The sequence below is a fragment of the Haliotis cracherodii genome, unplaced genomic scaffold, assembly GCF_022045235.1.
Source record: "Haliotis cracherodii isolate W230 unplaced genomic scaffold, xgHalCrac1.p SCAF_20, whole genome shotgun sequence".
Taxonomy (NCBI): domain Eukaryota; kingdom Metazoa; phylum Mollusca; class Gastropoda; order Lepetellida; family Haliotidae; genus Haliotis; species Haliotis cracherodii.
In genome coordinates this window covers 17,650,502-17,672,459 of record NW_027266276.1, presented here as the reverse complement: position 1 = coordinate 17,672,459, position 21,958 = coordinate 17,650,502, and the positions used below count along the sequence as shown (strand labels likewise).

At 41.9% G+C, this 21,958-nt stretch overlaps 1 protein-coding gene across 3 annotated transcripts in view; it reads left to right on the top strand.

Annotated features, from left to right (window-relative positions):
* The first annotated feature begins 4,000 nt into the window (after positions 1 to 4,000).
* LOC139470373 (probable serine carboxypeptidase CPVL) overlaps positions 4,001 to 21,958 on the top strand; it is a 28,656-nt gene continuing 10,698 nt past the window's right edge. For 2 of the 3 annotated variants that reach the window (XM_071252782.1, XM_071252781.1), the window contains exons 1-7: positions 4,001 to 4,475; positions 9,030 to 9,142; positions 10,653 to 10,767; positions 11,256 to 11,314; positions 11,883 to 11,962; positions 14,844 to 14,910; positions 17,866 to 17,988. In XM_071252782.1, the coding sequence (XP_071108883.1) occupies positions 4,298 to 4,475; positions 9,030 to 9,142; positions 10,653 to 10,767; positions 11,256 to 11,314; positions 11,883 to 11,962; positions 14,844 to 14,910; positions 17,866 to 17,988 (735 nt within the window). In that variant the 5' untranslated portion in view covers positions 4,001 to 4,297. Of the gene's footprint in view, positions 4,476 to 9,029; positions 9,143 to 10,652; positions 10,768 to 11,255; positions 11,315 to 11,882; positions 11,963 to 14,843; positions 14,911 to 17,865; positions 17,989 to 20,781; positions 20,914 to 21,958 lie in introns of all 3 variants that reach the window. The other variant, XM_071252780.1, reaches the window with a different exon arrangement.

Genomic DNA, 21,958 nt, shown 5'->3' with positions numbered 1-21,958 from the left:
GATGTGGGAGTATTTCAGTTATATCACGGCGTGTCAGCTTTATGTGGGAGTATTTCAGTTACATCTTGGCGGGTCAGTCAGCTTGATGTGGGAGTATTTCAGTTACATCATGGCGTGTCAGTCAGCTTGATGTTGGAGGATTTCAGTTACATCACGGCGTGTCAGCTTGATGTTGGAGGATTTCAGTTACATCATGGCGTGTCAGCTTGATGTTGGAGTATCTCAGTCACATCGCGGCGTGTCAGCTTGATGTGGGAGTATTTCAGTTACATCATGGCGTGTAAGCTTGATGTTGGAGTATCTCAGTTACATCATGGCGTGTCAGCTTGATGTTGGAGTATCTCAGTTACATCACGACGTGTCAGTCAGCTTGATGTTGGAGTATTTCAGTTACATCACGGCGTGTCAGCTTGATGTTGGAGTATTTCAGTTACATCAGGGCGTGTCAGTCAGCTTGATGTTGGAGTATTTCAGTTACATCAGGGCGTGTCAGCATGATGTTGGAGTATTTCAGTTACATCAGGGCGTGTCAGCTTGATGTTGGAGTATCTCAGTTACATCATGGCGAGTCAGCTTGATGTTGGAGTATTTCAGTTACATCACGGCGTGTCAGTCAGCTTGATGTGGGAGTATCTCAGTTACATCATGGCGTGTCAGCTTGATGTGGGAGTATTTCAGTTACATCAGGGCGTGTCAGCTTGATGTTGGAGTATCTCAGTTACATCACGGAGTGTCAGTCAGCTTGATGTTGGAGTATTTCAGTTACATCGCGGCGTGTCAGCTTGATGTGGGAGTATTTCAGTTATATCAGGGCGTGTCAGCTTGATGTGGGAGTATCTCAGTTACATCATGGCGTGTCAGTCAGCTTGATGTTGGAGTATTTCAGTTACATCGCGGCATGTCAGCTTGATGTGGGAGTATTTCAGTTACATCACGGCGTGTCAGCTTGATGTGGGAGTATTTCAGTTACATCATGGCGTGTCAGTCAGCTTGATGTGGGAGTATTTCAGTTACATCAGGGCGTGTCAGCTTGATGTGGGAGTATCTCAGTTACATCATGGCGAGTCAGCTTGATGTTGGAGTATTTCAGTTACATCACGGCGTGTCAGTCAGCTTGATGTGGGAGTATCTCAGTTACATCATGGCGTGTCAGCTTGATGTGGGAGTATTTCAGTTACATCAGGGCGTGTCAGCTTGATGTGGGAGTATCTCAGTTACATCACGGAGTGTCAGTCAGCTTGATGTTGGAGTATTTCAGTTACATCGCGGCGTGTCAGCTTGATGTGGGAGTATTTCAGTTATATCAGGGCGTGTCAGCTTGATGTGGGAGTATCTCAGTTACATCAGGGCGTGTCAGTCAGCTTGATGTTGGAGTATTTCAGTTACATCGCGGCATGTCAGCTTGATGTGGGAGTATTTCAGTTACATCACGGCGTGTCAGCTTGATGTGGGAGTATTTCAGTTACATCATGGCGTGTCAGTCAGCTTGATGTGGGAGTATTTCAGTTACATCAGGGCGTGTCAGCTTGATGTTGGAGGATTTCAGTTACATCGCGGCGTGTCAGCTTGATGTGGGAGTATTTCAGTTATATCAGGGCGTGTCAGCTTGATGTGGGAGTATTTCAGTTACATCAGGGCGTGTCAGTCAGCTTGATGTGGGAGTATTTCAGTTACATCAGGGCGTGTCAGTCAGCTTGATGTTGGAGGATTTCAGTTACATCAGGGCGTGTCAGCTTGATGTGGGAGTATTTCAGTTATATCACGGCGTGTCAGCTTGATGTGGGAGTATTTCAGTTACATCACGGCGTGTCAGTCAGCTTGATGTTGGAGTATTTCAGTTACATCACGGCGTGTCAGCTTGATGTTGGAGGATTTCAGTTACATCAGGGCGGGTCAGCTTGCTGTGGGAGTATTTCAGTTACATCATGGCGTGTAAGCTTGATGTTGGAGTATCTCAGTTACATCATGGCGTGTCAGCTTGATGTGGGAGTATCTCAGTTACATCACGACGTGTCAGTCAGCTTGATGTTGGAGTATTTCAGTTACATCAGGGCGTGTCAGCTTGATGTGGGAGTATTTCAGTTACATCACGGCGTGTCAGTCAGCTTGATGTTGGAGTATTTCAGTTACATCAGGGCGTGTCAGCATGATGTTGGAGTATTTCAGTTACATCATGGCGTGTCAGCTTGATGTGGGAGTATTTCAGTTACATCAGGGCGTGTCAGCTTGATGTGGGAGTATCTCAGTTACATCACGGAGTGTCAGTCAGCTTGATGTTGGAGTATTTCAGTTACATCGCGGCGTGTCAGCTTGATGTGGGAGTATTTCAGTTATATCAGGGCGTGTCAGCTTGATGTGGGAGTATTTCAGTTACATCAGGGCGTGTCAGTCAGCTTGATGTGGGAGTATTTCAGTTACATCATGGCGTGTCAGCTTGATGTTGGAGGATTTCAGTTACATCGCGGCGTGTCAGCTTGATGTGGGAGTATTTCAGTTATATCAGGGTGTGTCAGCTTGATGTGGGAGTATTTCAGTTACATCAGGGCGTGTCAGTCAGCTTGATGTGGGAGTATTTCAGTTACATCAGGGCGTGTCAGCTTGATGTTGGAGGATTTCAGTTACATCATGGCGTGTAAGCTTGATGTTGGAGTATCTCAGTTACATCATGGCGTGTCAGCTTGATGTTGGAGTATTTCAGTTACACCAGGGCGTGTCAGCTTGATGTGGGAGTATTTCAGGTACATCATGGCGTGTCAGCTTGATGTTGGAGTATTTCAGTTACATCACGGCGTGTCAGTCAGCTTGATGTTGGAGTATTTCAGTTACATCATGGCGTGTCAGCTTGATGTGGGAGTATTTCAGTTACATCATGGCGTGTCAGCTTGATGTTGGAGTATCTCAGTTACATCAGGGCGTGTCAGTCAGCTTGATGTGGGAGTATTTCAGTTACATCATGGCGTGTCAGCTTGATGTGGGAGTATTTCAGTTACATCATGGCGTGTAAGCTTGATGTTGGAGTATCTCAGTTACATCAGGGCGTGTCAGTCAGCTTGATGTTGGAGTATCTCAGTTACATCAGGGCGTGTCAGTCAGCTTGATGTTGGAGTATTTCAGTTACATCATGGCGTGTCAGCTTGATGTTGGAGTATCTCAGTTACATCAGGGCGTGTCAGTCAGCTTGATGTTGGAGTATTTCAGTTACATCATGGCGTGTCAGTCAGCTTGATGTTGGAGTATTTCAGTTACATCAGGGCGTCTCAGCTTGATGTGGGAGTATTTCAGTTACATCACGGCTTGTAAGCTTGATGTGGGAGTATTTCCCTTACATCATGTTCACAGATAACCTACATCCTGGAAGCCTTATCAGTAGGGGTTCACAATGACAATCCATTTACCTATTGCAGCAGTAAGCTGTCTGTGTATATCTGTATAAATTCTACTCTCACTACCGATCTCCTTAAGGGACGTTTCACGAAAAGGTTGACACATCACTGATAAATTAAAAAGCAGAAGCACAAAGTGCTTTAAATAATACATGAACGTGTACATCATCCTTTTCACCACGTTTTGAAACGACCGATCTGCTTTATCTTATCACGAGGCACGCATCGTACGACTTGAAGGAGGTAGGTCAATGGCCAGTCTGTTGGTCGTGGTCAGTTTCACTATATTCTATCTCTCTTCGCAGGATAATTGCCACTTTTGTTCGCAAAATCAACGACCAGATGTACCTGACCATGTACAATAATTTATGAAGACTTAGTTATTTTAATTCACTATCAACGCAACGGCAGGAATTCGCCACGTCACCTTCATGTAGGTATCATCCAAAATACTGCTACAGCGAAATTGTATGTAAGCAGCATGGGAATTCCCACGAGATACTGATGTAACAAACACCCAGTAGCCAACACAACACGTTTATCAATAAGTGAGGGGAACTGTACTTCGAAGATTACTAACCTAGTTCCAAAGTACTATCGGCTAGTTTCCACATGCCAACATCTATACAGTCATATTGGGTCCCTCTCACAATAGAGAAATGTAGATGTCGACTGAATTAGACGCACTGGCAAGCCTTCCTCTGGAACATGTTACCTCGTAGATATGCAGATTAATGAAGACCATTCACTTCATTCTTGGAATCTTGGCTGTGGCTGGAATATCCGTAAAAGCTTGGAAACATCCTCACTGACCCCTTCATCACGGGTGTAGTAGTGTTGACGTTGTACTGAAACTTAAATCACTCTCTCGATCCAGTTAAAGAGATTTTTATTTGTCAGGACAGTTACCAGCAATGAAGTTCTCCATGTTGGAAGTGCTGTTCATTATGGCATCAGTGGCAGCGGCCAGACAGTTGGACTACTTCCGGAGCATGTTTCCGAAGCCCTACCCCCATGCCCTCAACAAAGGCGTGGACCCGGGGCAGCCCCTCCTGCTGACGCCCTACATAGAGAGAGGCGACATAGAGAAAGGTGCTGTGAAAATATACGCTTGATAAAATATGTTGTCATATATGCGGCTTCGAAACAACTTCGTCGTGAGATTTGTGTGCAGTTGGAGAAAATATATATATAAATTTCCTGCAATATGACGAAAGCTTCCTTAGTCCAGACTATCAACCTTCCACACGAGTGCTGGTGAGGAGGTACTATTAATGGACAATAATTTGTATCGGTCGAGTGACAAATCGGTTTCACCAGAAGCGCACTTAAAGTTGCCACAATAACAGACAAACATGGCTATTCAACTATTGACAACATTTCTATCCTCCAAGTTTTAGTTAACAAATACCTCAGTGTCAAGGGTAGGAAACTTTATGTGCTCTTCGTTGACTTTGCCAAGGCATTTGACTCAGTGCAGAGACATAAACTATGGAACCTTTTAAGATCACATGGCCTCAGCTTTAAGATGAACAAACTATTGGGTAGCATTTACGAGAATATTAAGGTGTGTGTGCGAAACAATAATGAGATTTCAGAAACATTTATTAGTCAGTTAGGAGTAAGACAAGGATGCATCTTAAGCCCATTTCTCTTTACTTTTTTCATAAATGAACTGGCTGTGCAAATAAATACCAACTGTAATTATGGTGTTCAGCTCCATCCAGAAATTACACAGATATTTTTACTTTTATTTGCAGATGATATTGCTCTCTTTTGATCAACAATCAAAGGACTGCAGTGTCAAATTAATGAACTTGAAAGTTACTGCAATAAATGGAAGCTAACAGTTAACATGAGTAAAACAAAAGTTTTGGTATTTAAGAATGGAGGTCATTTAGCAAGTAAAGAATATTGGTCCTTCAAAGGACAAAAAAATAGAAACTACAGGATTTTATAAATATCTTGGTGTTTACTTCAGTAGAAACTTGTCATGGCATAAACATTTGTATCAAGCTGCTTTACAAGCAAGAAAGGTCTTTGTAAGTATCCATAAGAGTTTGAAAGTTTTAGAAACCATTTCTCATCAATCTTTTTTTAAAATATTTGATATAAAGATACTCCCCATTTTGTTGTATGGGGCAGAAGTCTGGGGTTTACAGCACTTTGATGCCATAGAAAGGATTCATTTATATGTTTGCAAAAAGTATTTAGGTGTTAAAATAAACACTTCCAGCTTGGTGGTGTATGGAGAATGTGGAAGATTCCCTCTCTATGTATATTCAAATATAAAAGTTATTAAATACTGGCTGAGACTTGTTGACATGCCCTCATATAGATTGCCAAAAAAGTGTTATAATATGATGATAGTTTATGATAATAATGGGAAAAGAAACTGGGTTACAGGTGTTAGAGAATTACTTTTCAATTGTGGCTTTGGTGATATTTGGCAAAACCAAAATGTGTATTCCAAACCAATGTTTATACTTTCATTAACCCAGAGATTAAAGGATATTTATTTACAATCTTGGACTGCATCATTGACTCTAACAAACAAATGCTTTTATTACAAAATGTTTAAATCAGAAATAATTATGGAAGATTATTTATCAAAAGTTAATGTTAAAAAATTTCGAACGGCTATTTCACGTTTTAGATGTTCTTCTCACGACATTTTGATAGAAACAGGGCGCTATGTAAACATTCCTCGTGAAGAAAGAATCTGTAATCTATGTAGTTTAAACTCAGTAGAAGATGAATTTCATTTCTTACTTGTATGTCCAGTGTATTTACACCTTAGAGAAAAATACCTGCAAGCTTATTATTACAGGTACCCTAATATTATTAAATTTGTTACATTGCTGTCAAACACAAAAAGAAGTATCTTACAAAATGTGTCCATGTTCATATATTATGCCTATTTATACCGACAGAACCTTATGAAAGAATAATCTTAGCTGCTTGGTACTAGGAAACTATTGTGTATATACATTAAGTACATATTTATAGATATTTGCCATCTGAATAAACTACAAACAAAAGAGTTAGAAATGGTATTAAACTACTCGGCTGTCATATGATATTGTGGGACGTGATATTACAAATGGTTAAGTATAGTTATATGTATATGAAATGATATGATGTGACATGACATGATGTGATATGATATGAAGTGATGTGGTGTGATATGATGCATGAGGGGATATGATGCAATATATTATGTGTATTATAGAAATTGTGTAAATACTGTTTTTTAGTGTACATATTATATGGCTTGCGGTCTTCCAGTGTTGAATAAATATTGATTGATTGATATGAAATAAATTGGCATGGAATGACATGGCATTATATGGTATGATATGATAAGATGAGATGGGACAAGCTATGACATTGCTAATGTGTTGTGTGATATGACATGTTGAAATGTGATACAATATAGTTGTGATATATGGTACGATGGTATGTATAGTATGTTATGATAATGTTATATGAAATAATACTATATAATATGATCTTATAATAATGATACAATATGATATGATGTTATAGAATATGTTGTATGATATAACAAGATGTGATATGGTAATATAGAAATTATGAAATTACAGGTCATGGTATTGTACTGAATGTGTGAAATTATGTGACTGTGTTGAGATGCGAGGTGGAATGACGTGAGGTGATCTGGTGAGATATGTACATAAATTGTATAAAACTGTATATTCTTCAACTTGTACTATAGGCCTGTGGCCTCTTCAGTATGTGAAATAAAGAAATTCGAAACCCTAATTCTGCTGCCTTAGGGATATACATGCATATTAAATTGATGAAATTGATGTTTGAACAGACAAACATAGTAATCAGTAGAAACTTCCATAGTTTGTCTCAGTTCTGTAACACTATACAGACGAACATAGTAACCAGTAGAAACTTCCATAGTTTGTCTCAGTTCTGTAACACTATACAGTCAAACATAGTAATCAGTAGAAACTTCCATAGTTTGTCTCAGTTCTGTAACACTATACAGAGGAACATGGTAATCAGTAGAAACTGCCATAATTTGTCTCAGTTCTGTAACACTATACAGTCAAACATAGTAACCAGTAGATACTTCCATAGTTTGTCTCAGCTCTGTAACACTATACAGGGGAACATGGTAACCAGTAGAAACTTCCATAGTTTGTCACAGTCCTGTAACACTATACAGTCAAACATAATAACCAGTAGATACTTCCATAATTTGTCTCAGTTCTGTGACACTATACAGTCAAACATAGTAACCAGTAGAAACTTCCATAGTTTGTCACAGTCCTGAAACACTATACAGTCAAACATAATAACCAGTAGATGCTTCCATAATTTGTCTCAGTTCTGTAACACTATACAGTCAAACATAGTAACCAGTAGAAACTTCCATAGTTTGTCACAGTCCTGTAACACTATACAGTCAAACATAGTAACCAGTAGAAACTTCCATAGTTTGTCTCAGTTCTGTAACACTATACAGTCAAACATGGTAATCAGTAGAAACTTCCATAGTTTGTCACAGTCCTGTAACACTATACAGTCAAACATAGTAACCAGTAGAAACTTCCATAGTTTGTCACAGTCCTGTAACACTATACAGTCAAACATAGTAACCAGTAGAAACTTCCATAGTTTGTCTCAGTTCTGTAACACTATACAGTCAAACATAGTAACCAGTAGAAACTTTCATAGTTTGTCACAGTCCTGTAACACTATACAGTCAAACATAGTAACCAGTAGAAACTTCCATAGTTTGTCACAGTTCTGTAACACTATACAGTCAAACATAGTAACCAGTAGAAACTTCCATAGTTTGTCTCAGTTCTGTAACACTATACAGTCAAACATGGTAATCAGTAGAAACTTCCATAGTTTGTCTCAGTTCTGTAACACTGTACAGACGAACATAGTAGTCACATACAGGCACATCATTTCACGTAACACACAGTCACATCATGTCATGTTCTGTCACACACAGGCACGTCATATCACGTAACACACAGTCACATCATGTCATGTTCTGTCACATACAGGCACGTCATTTCACGTAACACACAGTCACATAGTAACCAGTAGAAACTTCCATAGTTTGTCTCAGTTCTGTAACACTATACAGTCAAACATGGTAATCAGTAGAAACTTCCATAGTTTGTCTCAGTTCTGTAACACTATACAGACGAACATAGTAACCAGTAGAAACTTCCATAGTTTGTCTCAGTTCTGTAACACTATACAGTCAAACATGGTAATCAGTAGAAACTTCCATAGTTTGTCTCAGTTCTGTAACACTATACAGACGAACATGGTAATCAGTAGAAACTTCCATAGTTTGTCTCAGTTCTGTAACACTATACAGTCAAACATGGTAACCAGTAGAAACTTCCATAGTTTGTCTCAGTTCTGTAACACTATACAGACGAACATAGTAATCAGTAGAAACTTCCATAGTTTGTCTCAGTTCTGTAACACTATACAGACGAACATAGTAACCAGTAGAAACTTCCATAGTTTGTCTCAGTTCTGTAACACTATACAGACGAACATGGTAACCTGTAGAAACTTCCATTGGCCCAAACCTGTATTATTCTATTGATGTCAATAAATGACTCCTTGTCTTCATAGCCCGGCTGGTGAGTGAAACGGGGTCCTACATTCCCCAACCGGGGCACTCCGGCTTCCTAACTGTCAACAAGACTACCAACAGCAACATGTTTTTCTGGTTCTTTCCGGCACAGGTATGTCATGTTCTGTCACATACAGGCACGTCATTTCACGTAACACACAGTCACATCATGTCATGTTCTGTCACACACAGGCACGTCATTTCACGTAACACACAGTCACATCATGTCATGTTCTGTCACATACAGGCACGTCATTTCACGTAACACACAGTCACATCATGTCATGTTCTGTCACACACAGGCACGTCATTTCACGTAACACACAGTCACATCATGTCATGTTCTGTCACACACAGGCACATCATTTCACGTAACACACAGTCACATCATGACATGTTCTGTCACACACAGGCACATCATTTCACGTAACACACAGTCACATCATGTCATGTTCTGTCACACACAGGCACATCATTTAACGTAACACACAGTCACATCATATCATGTTTTGTCACACACAGGCACGTCATTTCACGTAACACACAGTCACATCATGTCATGTTCTGTCACATACAGGCACATCATTTCACGTAACACACAGTCACATCATGTCATGTTCTGTCACACACAGGCACGTCATATCACGTAACACACAGTCACATCATGTCATGTTCTGTCACATACAGGCACGTCATTTCACGTAACACACAGTCACATCATGTCATGTTCTGTCACACACAGGCACGTCATTTCACGTAACACACAGTCACATCATGTCATGTTCTGTCACATACAGGCACATCATTTCACGTAACACACAGTCACATCATGTCATGTTCTGTCACACACAGGCACATCATTTCACGTAACACACAGTCACATCATGTCATGTTCTGTCACACACAGGCACATCATTTCACGTAACACACAGTCACATCATGTCATGTTCTGTCACACACAGGCACATCATTTCACGTAACACACAGTCACATCATGTCATGTTCTGTCACATAGAGGCACGTCATTTCACGTAACACACAGTCACATCATGTCATGTTCTGTCACACACAGGCACGTCATTTCACGTAACACACAGTCATATCATGTCATGTTCTGTCACACAAAGGGAGATCATGTCATGTCCTGTCACACACAGGATGTTCACAGAACAGGTATGTCACACACAGGCACGTCATGTCATGTCACACATTGGCGTATCATGTCATGTCCTGTCACACACAGACATGTCAGGTCCTGTCACACACAGGCATGTCATGTAACAAACAGGCATGTTATGTTATGTCTAGTCACACTCAGGTTCTTCACGGCTCAGTCATGTCATGTCATGTCACGTCATACACTAGGGTCTTCAAAGCAGGCCATGGACATCATACCATGATATTACACATCATCTGAACAGGGAGGTACGTCCTGTCATGTCACAGTGAGGATCTGCACAGATGAGGTATGTCATGTCACACTGAGGATCTGCACAGCTCAATTATGAATATAATTAAAATAAACTCATATGTGCCAACACACGATCTGTCCTATGTCATAGGTTTGTTGTTGCGTCATTTGTTTCTGTTTCAGATATATTGTTTTTGATTCTTTATGACAGGTGAACCCCAAGACTGCTCCAGTACTCGTGTGGCTCCAGGGTGGACCCGGCGGATCCTCCCTCTATGGTCTGTTTGTGGAACATGGACCCTTCTCTGTGGATGAGCATGGCAACTGTAAGTTTCTCCTGGTCCTCTGTGGAAGGATTTTACAACCTTGCTTCTCTCACATTCATACGACACACGATAGAGGAAACGACGATTTAGACACTACTACTGAAATACAAGGCCACGTAAGACTCCTTGACGCACTGGTTCAAATGGTTATGAATTATGAATGGAGATGAAAAGTGGGAATTCTTTAATTATCGTTTTTCTTGTACATGTACATTGAAGGCAGTATGTACGTGTTACAGTCGTCTATTCATCGAAGTATTGGTGATTAATGTAAACACCGCAGTGATCCGATATACCTGCCACAACCGCAAAACGATGAATCATGTACGAAAACAAATTAGTGAAAGTGATAACTACTGCTCAGACATGGCGTGTCCCTGTACGCCAGGTATTGACACACTGTTGGGGGTACATTTTGTGGGATACAGCATGATTCGTTTTGGGTCCCTTTTGTAGTGAACTAACTCTTTACTCAATATTGTTTACAGTGGTGAGGCGCAACATCACCTGGAACTCTCGCTACTCCATGCTGTATATTGACAACCCTGTGAGTTGGACTTTTAGCACCATAGAATACTTTCGTGAAGTCCGGACCAGAATCGACTATTCACAGGCCGATGTAGTAAAGCGGTAATACTGATAAGTGCGGCGTAAAACAACATTCACCAACTGGTGCACCTCCTTATATTATATGTAACAGATACATATGTATGGAATCCTGCCAGTAAGGATGGTACCTACAGTTCACTATCATGAAAAGATGTTGTTTACATAATAAACTCAATCCACCCTGATGAGGGATGATGATGAGGGCGTTCAATCGCCAAGCCGAAAACCCACACTCGATTCCCCACACAATGTAGTGAATCCCATTGTTGGTGTCTAGGCCTTCAGCAACCCATGCTTGCCGTAAACGGCGACTAGGTTTGTCGTTAGAGGCGACTTACGGGATCGGGTGGTCAAGCTCGCTGACTTGGTTGATGCATGTCATCGTACTCCATATGCGTGGATCGATGCTCACGTGTCAATCACTGGATTGTCTGATCCAACAACAACCTCCAAAAATACTAAACGCGGAGCCCTACCCCCTCACTCTGGTGGGGATGCTGTTGCAGGTAGGGACTGGTTTCAGCTTCACGGGCAATGATTCCGGCTACGCTAACAACGAGGAAGATGTCGCCAGGGATCTGTATAGGTAAGACACGTGGTGTTTTCAAGCCTTGATTTCAGATCTGCTACTCTTCGAAATTAATAAGATGTTGATAGACTCGCAGGTGACAAAGATACAGCCGTGATCGAATCAGGACCGTGAGTTTATGTTGGAAACCGTTGTTTCTTTCCGCTTTGATTTATTTGTGATATCGGGGATTCAGAAGACTTCGTTCGGTAAAATGATACATCAATTGAAATACAGGTCACCAGTAATATCTTAAATGTTTCCACATATTTCTTTTGCTGGAGAATATTTTCACTTGCTTCAGATGAAAAAAGCCATCCCAAGATAAGTTTGTTAAAGAAAGATACGAGTTTCAGTATTCACATGAAAATACTAATTTTTAGTAGTAACATTTTATCTTATTCGTATGTGTTATTGCGCACTGATGACCTTTATTTCATTTATGGTACTTTTACCGAATAGGCCCCCATATATAGGCGGCCATTTGGTCAAATAATTCAAAGTACTCAAGTACCCCAGTACCCAATAATAGTCAAATGATACGAATAAAGAATGAATGTTACACATAAAGGTCATTGTTTACATACAAATAATGAATTCAAAATACAAAACGAGACCAATGAACAACTCGTAAACAAAAGACGTCATATATATGTAAAGAAAGAACAAAGCGTACTGAAGAACGTCAGTGAACAAAAAGGACATTAAACTGCTAAAGGACAACATTGACATTAAAGAACGCCAGATGGCGCTGCAATCTGTGAAACATTTCGAGTTTGTTGTCTTCCCAATGTGCCTACAATCCAACTGTGTCTACAGTAAAATCATGAAGTGATACGGTCTCATGCTCAGAAAGTGATGCACGAGAGAACGTGACTGTTACCTGTTTCACGTGTGATATGAGATAAACTTGTCCATACTGAGACAACGAAACAATGTAGGCACAATGAAACACTTGTGAAATGAAATAAAACCATAGCACCGAACGAAAGTCACGGATATATTATATTTATCATATAACACAGAAGAAAAATATAACAATAGTTTTGGCAAAACTGTTACAATCAGTCAAGTAACCGCAGGCAAATCATAGAAAGTTATTGTCCTAATTTGATTCGGTGACCAGTGGCATCTAGGAACTGCATCTTTCTTTCCGAGTCGAGATGGCCCTTCAGTCTCATCAACCTGTTGTCCAGTTCCCAAGACACGTTTTCGGATTTGGGGAAGGGCTCCGAGATCCAATTGGGCATGCTGTGCCCTGTTCACTGCTTACAGGTTCTTTGTGTGAGTTACAAACGGGAAGATGTTGGGATGGGCCATTGAGATCCTGTTTTTCAGTGGATCATTCCACCCCTCGAGGTGGTTGTTTGTGCCGGGTCCAATATATGTCAATATTGACTCCGCATAGTCATAGTCAACCCAGGTTGACGTCAAGTAGTCGTTGATAGATCTGGTCTTCTCGGAGTCAGGGCCTTCCTCCATCACCGCCGTCCTGGCGGGGGCAGCAGGGGAAGGGCTGACATGGGCTTGGTTAAGTATATGCTATAGTTAAGAATAGTTACTAGTAATTGATGTGATTGGTTCTATGTTATTTTGTTGTTATTTATGCAGTAATAAGTATTTCATTCCTCTACTCAGTTTTTTTAGTTACTAATTTTATACAGGAATCTGCAACAGTACAAGTCTGACTTGATTTGGCAACAGATATTTAAAAAATAGTCAAACAATAGTGGTTCTGTCCATTTACATAAATAGGGATGAAACTGAGTTCCCAATGTGCCTTCATTAATCTCTGTAGGCAAATTCGGATGTAGGCACAATGGGATTGAATCCAAAGTTTAATCGGCTTGTTCCGCTGTCTACATGATAAATGCATGGCGAAGTGCTCACGGTATTACGTCAGTCCTCGTAGCCCTCGGCTTGTGACATCATATACATGTGTGTGTGTGTGTGTGTGTGTGTATGGGTGCGTGCGTGCGTGCGTGCGTGCGTGTTGCGTTTATGTATCGAACGTTCAGTCATCGTCACCGATAGTATACTGTGTGTTATCCGACTCATGTAACGCATGACATATATTTATGTCGTCAGATATTTGAAAAAGACAAAGGGATACTTTTATCGGTGTGTCAAAATTTGCTGTTTTTTACGCATAACAAACTCTCTGACAATACTCAGCAGTCTCTTTTTTAAATCGGGTTAATATTTGAAGTTACATTTACCTACATCAGACAGGAAGTGTTACATTTTACATCTCTCAGTAATAGTATAGTCATGATAGTGTGAGTTTGGCCAAGTGCCGCAGTATTCTTGCACAACGTTCTGTTTTCACTTCTTACGAAAATTTGCGTCAAAAAATAACTCGGCATCGTATAACACTTTCGTGTTTGACGTCACACGCTGAGTGCACGAGGAATGACGTAATAGATTGAGCACTTAGGCATGCATTTATCATATACACGGCGGAACAAGCCGACTAAACTCGGAATGTTTTACAAATTGCAGCGCCATCTGGCGTTCTTTATTGTCAACGTTGTCCTTTTTTGTGTCTTTTTTTGTGCACTGACGTTTCTCAGTACACTTTGTTCTTTCTTTACATGTGACGTCTTTTGTTTGCGAGCTGTTCATTGGTCTCGTTTTGTATTTTGAATTCCATATTTGACGTTATTTGTAACATTCATTCTTTATTCGTAACATTTTACTATTATTGCAAACTTTTATACCTTATTTCAACTTTTTATTTTTTGACCGAATACTCATACGAGTAAATATACACATTCGTCTCTGATATCTTTTCAACGTCAACGTAAGATATTTCACCAATTAAACTGTTTTCAGCGTAACATTGAACATTGTATAGTTAATCATTTTCGTTGTAATCAGCACGTTTATTTGTTTACAGTTGTCTGACGCAGTTCTTTCAGATATTTACATCATATCAAAGCAATGACTTCTACATCACCGGAGAGGTAAACTTCGCTTCATATTGGTACTGTCCTGAGATCAGGGTTAGAATAGGTCTTCAGCAATCCATGCTTGTCTTAAGAGGCGACTATTGGGATCGGGCGGTCATGCTCGCCGACGTGGTTGATGCATGTCATCGTATCCCAATTGCGTAGATCGATGCTCATGATGCCATTGCCTGGATTGTCAGGCCAAGACTTGGTTATTTACAAACCGCCGTCAAATAGCTGGAATACTGCCGAGTGCAGCGTTAAACAAAAAAATAAAACCCGAACACAAAAACAAATCATGGTGGGACTGTACACTATTTCGATGTTTTGAGGTCTCTTCCTGTAGTGTGGTGGCCAACTGTCAGTATATTTGGGGACGAAGTTCACACCATGGTGTTTATTGGCTGAATTATTAATGCTTAATATAGATACATGTTTGGTGTGCCACCATTGTACTCGATACTTATATCAGTCATCATCAACCATTTAACAACAACACATTTGTGGAAACATGGGACACATGATTGGGTCGTCACATTTATCTGGAAGCGTCTTAGCGATGTGGATGAAGAAAAATATTTCCAAAAGTATACAAATAATCATTTATCTCCTAAGAGTATGGGTAAATAATATACAGTTATAGGCAGTTCCTTGGTTTTCTGGTACAACCAATATCTGTGAACTGTAATTCCAGTCGTATAAAGGGAACTATGTCCCCACCATCTCCTACATCACTGTATCTCTGTCCTCTGTCCCCGCCATCTCCTACATCACTGTATCTCTGTCCTCTGTCCCCGCCATCTCCTACATCACTGTACCTCTGTCCTCTGTTCCCGCCATCTCCTACATCACTGTATCTCTCTCCTCTGTCCCCGTCATCTCCTACATCACTGTACCTCTGTCCTCTGTTCCCGCCATCTCCTACATCACTGTATCTCTGTCCTCTGTCCCCGCCATCTCCTACATCACTGTATCTCTCTCCTCTGTTCCCGCCATCTCCTACATCACTGTATCCCTGTCCCGCCATCTCCTACATCACTGTATCTCTGTCCTCTGTTCACGCCATCTCCGACATCACCGTATCTCTGTCCTCTGTTCCCGCCATCTCCTACATCACTGTATCCCTGTCCCGCCATCTCCTACATCACTGTATCTCTGTCCTCTGTTCCCGCCATCTCCGACATCACTGTATCTCTGTCCACTGTTTCCGCCATCTCCTACATCACTGTATCACTGTATCTCTGTCCTCTGTTCCCGCCATCTCCTACATCACTGTATCTCTGTCCTCTGTTCCCGCCATCTCCGACATCACTGTATCACTGTCCTCTGATGCCTTATCCTACATCACTGTATCTGTGTCCTCTGTTCCCGCCTTCTCCTACATCACTGTATCTCTGTCCTCTGTTCACGCCATCTCCGACATCACCGTATCTCTGTCCTCTGTTCCCGCCATCTCCTACATCACTGTATCCCTGTCCCGCCATCTCCTACATCACTGTATCTCTGTCCTCTGTTCCCGCCATCTCCGACATCACTGTATCTCTGTCCTCTGTTCCCGCCATCTCCTACATCACTGTATCACTGTATCTCTGTCCTCTGTTCCCACCATCTCCTACATCACTGTATCTCTGTCCTCTGTTCCCGCCATCTCCAACATCACTGTATCTCTGTCCTCTGTTCGCACCATCTCCTATATCACTGTATCACTGTATCTCTGTCCTCTGTTCCCGCCATCTCCTACATCACTGTATCTCTGTCCTCTGGTCCCACCATCTCCTACATCACTGTATCTCTGTCCTCTGTTCCCGCCATCTCCTACATCACTGTATCTCTGTCCTCTGTTCCCGCCATCTCCGACATCACTGTATCTCTGTCCTCTGTTCCCGCCATCTCCTACATCACTGTATCACTGTATCTCTGTCCTCTGTTCCCACCATCTCCTACATCACTGTATCACTGTATCTCTGTCCTCTGGTCCCACCATCTCCTACATCACTGTATCTCTGTCCTCTGTTCCCGCCTTCTCCGACATCACTGTATCTCTGTCCTCTGTTCCCGCCATCTCCTACATCACTGTATCACTGTATCTCTGTCCTCTGTTCCCACCATCTCCTACATCACTGTATCACTGTATCTCTGTCCTCTGTTCCCACCATCTCCTACATCACTGTATCTCTGTCCTCTGTTCCCGCAATCTTCTACATCACTGTATCTCTGTCCACTGTTCCCGCCATCTCCTACATCACTGTATCTCTGTCCTCTTTTCCCGCCATCTCCTACACCACTGTATCTCTGTCCACTGTTCCCGCCATCTCCTACATCACTGTATCTCTGTCCACTGTTTCCGCCATCTCCTACATCACTGTATCTCTGTCCCCGCCATCGCCTACATCAATGTCCTCTGTTCCCGCCATCTCCTACATCACTGTATCTCTGTCATCTGTTCCCACCATCTCCGACATCTCTGTATCTCTGTCCACTGTTCCCAAGTCGTACGCAGGGTAGTACGTCCCCGCCATCTCCTACATCACTGTATCTCTGTCCACCGTTCCCAAGTCGTACGCAGGGTAGTACGTTCCCGCCATCTCCTACATCACTGTATCTCTCTCCTCTGTTCCCGCCTTCTCCTACATCACTGTATCTGTGTCCTCTGTTCCCGCCTTCTCCTACATCACTGTATCTCTGTCCTCTGTTCCCGCCATCTCCTACATCACTGTATCTCTCTCCTCTGTTCCCGCCATCTCCTACATCACTGTATCTCTCTCCTCTGTTCCCGCCTTCTCCTACATCACTGTATCACTGTCCTCTGATGCCTTATCCTACATCACTGTATCTGTGTCCTCTGTTCCCGCCTTCTCCTACATCACTGTATCTCTGTCCTCTGTTCCCGCCATCTCCTACATCACTGTATCTCTCTCCTCTGTTCCCGCCTTCTCCTACATCACTGTATCTGTGTCCTCTGTTCGCCAGTCGTATGCAGGGAAGTACGTCCCCGCCATCTCCTACAAGATCCACGTGGAAAACCCAACAGCTAAAGTGAAGATCAACTTCAAGGGGATGGCTATTGGAGATGGACTCAGTGATCCAGAGACAGTGAGTAGCGAGAATCGCAACAAGAAGATTCTAGAAAAAAACACATTTACTAAGAACAAATTACTTATGGACAAGACACTCGGTTTGAAGATGCAAGCCTCGATAACTGACTAGAAATAACAAATACAGGTGACATACTCACTCGATAGAATAGTGTATACTTTGGAATGTTCGTTATATCTGTGAACTCTTGCAAAATGCAAAATCATGGTTATATACGGGCACACATGTACGTGTTGGCATATATGTTTCTTTAAAGATCACAACTGGCACATAATCATGTGTCACATTCATTGCAACACTGAAATTACGATGTAATAATTTTTTTAACTTGTTTTGTATAACATGTCTCTTGGTCGAATGAAGGGAGGATGTTTTTGGTTACTTGACGACGTAGCATGTCTTTTGATCGAATAAAGTGAAGAGGCTTCTTGCTTAGTTGACGATATAGCATTCTGGTGATAAAAAAATGAAGAGGTTTCTTGGTTAGTTGATGATGTAGCATTCTCTTGATAAAAAAAGTGAAGAGCGTTCTTGGTTAGTTGACGATATAGCATTCTGGTGATAAAAAAGTGAAGAGGTTTCTTGGTTAGTTGATGATGTAGCATTCTCTTGATAAAAAAGTGAAGAGCGTCCTTGGTTAGTTGATGACATAGCATGGCTTGGTTAGTTGACGATATGGCATATCTCTTGATCGAATAAATTGAAGAGGTTTCTTGGTTAGTTGACGATATAGCATGTCTCTTGATCGAATAAAGTGAAGAGCGTTCTTGATTAGTTGACGATTTAGCATGTCTCTTGATCGAATAAAGTGAAGAGCGTTCTTGATTAGTTGACGATTTAGCATGTCTCTTGATCGAATAAAGTGAAGAGAGTTCTTGGTTAGTTGACGATATAGCATGTCTCTTGATCGAATAAAGTGAAGAGCGTTCTTGATTAGTTGACGATTTAGCATGTCTCTTAATAAAAAAGTGAAGAGGTTTCCTGGTTAGTTGACGATATAGCATGTCTCTTCATCGAATAAAGTGAAGAGGTTTCTTGGTTAGTTGCTGATATAGCATGTCTCTTGATCGAATAAACTGAGGAGGTTTCTTGGTTAGCTCACGATATAGCATGTCTCTTGATCGAATAAAGTGAAGAGGTTTCCTGGTAAGTTGACGATATAGCATGTCTCTTGATCGAATAAAGTGAAGAGAGTTCTTGGTTAGTTGACGATATAGCATGTCTCTTGATCGAATAAAGTGAAGAGCGTTCTTGATTAGTTGACGATTTAGCATGTCTCTTAATAAAAAAGTGAAGAGGTTTCCTGGTTAGTTGACGATATAGCATGTCTCTTCATCGAATAAAGTGAAGAGGTTTCTTGGTTAGTTGCTGATATAGCATGTCTCTTGATCGAATAAACTGAGGAGGTTTCTTGGTTAGCTCACGATATAGCATGTCTCTTGATCGAATAAAGTGAAGAGGTTTCCTGGTTAGTTGACGATATAGCTTGTCTCTTGATCGAATAAAGTGATGAGTGTTCTTGGTTAGTTGACGATATAGCATGTCTCTTGATCGAATAAAGTGAAGAGCGTTCTTGGTAAGTTGATGATATAGCATGTCTCTTGATCGAATAAAGTGAAGAGGTTTCTTGGTTAGCTGACGATATAGCATGTCTCTTGATCGAATAAAGTGAGGAGGTTTCTTGGTTAGTTGACGATATATCCGAGATGATCAGTGCACGGCGGATTACGGGGCTGAAGCAAACATGTATCCATGTCACGTTTTGTGTAGAGTGAGTGAGTGTGGACAGTATTTCAGTTATATCAGAGCGTGGATGTGGGAGGAACCTATGAAGTGATTCGACATTTACCACTTTGGGGAAACCCATTGACACTAGGGATGTTGGTGGCAAACCATGAAACATAATCAGGTCGAATTGGGGTATCGAGACCACGATCATAAGTTTCTGGCCGGCCTGGGACGACGAAAGCACCTGTGTCCCCTGTTGGGTAGATCGTACATTCCATGCTGGTTTATCTGCACTCCACAGCACTTTCATCTCGGGATCCACCGTCTTTTAGGTCACCTTCTTCTGTCATGCTAGCGCACGGCCAACGTTTTTGCATATTAACGCGAATCAGATACTTTACCTTTCAAAATGGGTTACTGTTGAGTGTGCATCATAAACGTTTCAATTCGTGTACGTAATGTCGTCTGTAAGGCGATATAGTTGGGGTGTCTGTGAATCGTGCTTGGTTACATCGTTAATTCAGTTCTCATTAAAGGAACCAAACATGTATGGTACCTCTTCGTCTGCGTCTCTCCTTATATGCTGCCCCGTGAAGATTCCGGGTTAGAATTGGTCTTCAGCAAACCGTGCTTGTCGTAAAAGGCGACAAACGGGATCGGGTGGTCAGGCTCACTGACTGTCGATGCATGTCATCGTATCGCAGTTGCGTAGATCGATGTTTATGATGTCAATCACTGGATTATCTGGTCTGATTCGACTGTTTACAGACCGCCGTCATATAGCTGGAATAATGCCGAGTGTGGCGTAAACAACAAACACACATTATCTGCTTCTCAAAAGTGCTTTGGTATCTCTGGGTACAACAGTGGAACCTGTTAACGCCATGGTGACCAGTCATACAACAGTGGAACCTGTTAACGCCATGATGACCAGTCATACAACAGTGGAACCTGTTAACGCCATGATGACCAGTCATACAACAGTGGAACAAAGCGTGTCGAATCCACATTTGTCTCTATCCTCCGATACAGAACATTCTCCGTTTTACTGTATTTTCCTAGATGATGCCTGTGTATGGCGAGTATCTCTTCTATCTCGGACTGCTGGACGAAAACCAGCGAGATGACGTCACCGCAAGGGGAAAGGAAATGGCCGCCTACGTTAGGGAGGGCAGGTATCAAGAAGCTTACAAGGTATAGCCGGGGAATGTGTCAAAATATACCGAACCACAGAAGAAACGACACTCCAAGTAACATTGCATGAAAAGTTTTGTCAAAGTTTCTAAAATTTAACACTACCTTGTCCGGAAAAATGAAATTTGATGATAAAACTACAAAGCAGATGACAATAAAACCGATCGCCAAAACGCATCACGGCAACGGCTATGGTAATCCGATGCACGTGAGTTAATGTAGACGGATGTACACGCATGTGTCACATAGAGAAACACATGTCTACCTCTTGTTTCGTGAACATGTTTGTTACAGGGCAACACAAACTAGACTGAACCGCAAAAGAAACGTCACCCCAAGTAACATTGCATGAAAAAATGTCATTTAAATATCTGGGTAATTTTTGTCAAAGTTTCTCAAATTTAACATTACCATGTCCGTACAAAATGAAATTTGATGATAAAAAACAAAGCCAATAAAACCGATCGCCAAAAGGCATCACTGCAACGGCCATGGTAACCCGATGCACGTGTGTTCCGTGCAAATTGAAATGCACATGCGTTCCCCCATTTCTTGCCCTATAAAAATCCACCCAGATCGGATAACATGCATTCGTTATTGAATTGCTACCATATGCCAAGATTGACAAGAAATCAGTGACACCAAGCCCTTGGACGATTGCAAGCTGGACAAACCGCCTGGCAAGAATCCATTGCATTTTAAGTCCACGCAAGGACCATATACAGGCTCCAGTAACGGTTCCAGAGCACCAACATTACAGATGACCGACCACGTAGTGGAAGACCAAGGGTCACCACCCGACGTCAGGATCGTCAGATTGTGCGACAGCATCTTTAAGATCGCTTTGTTACTGCTGCAGAAACTGCTCGACATACCATGGGGACACACCAGCGACACTTTAGTGCGGACACCGTGTGTCGACGATTGACGAGCAGACACCGCCACTGTCACAGGCCACACCGAGGACCCGTTCTGACACCACGTCATCGCCGGGACCGTCTTCAGTGGGCAACACAGCACCAGCATTGGCGCCACCAGCAGTGGA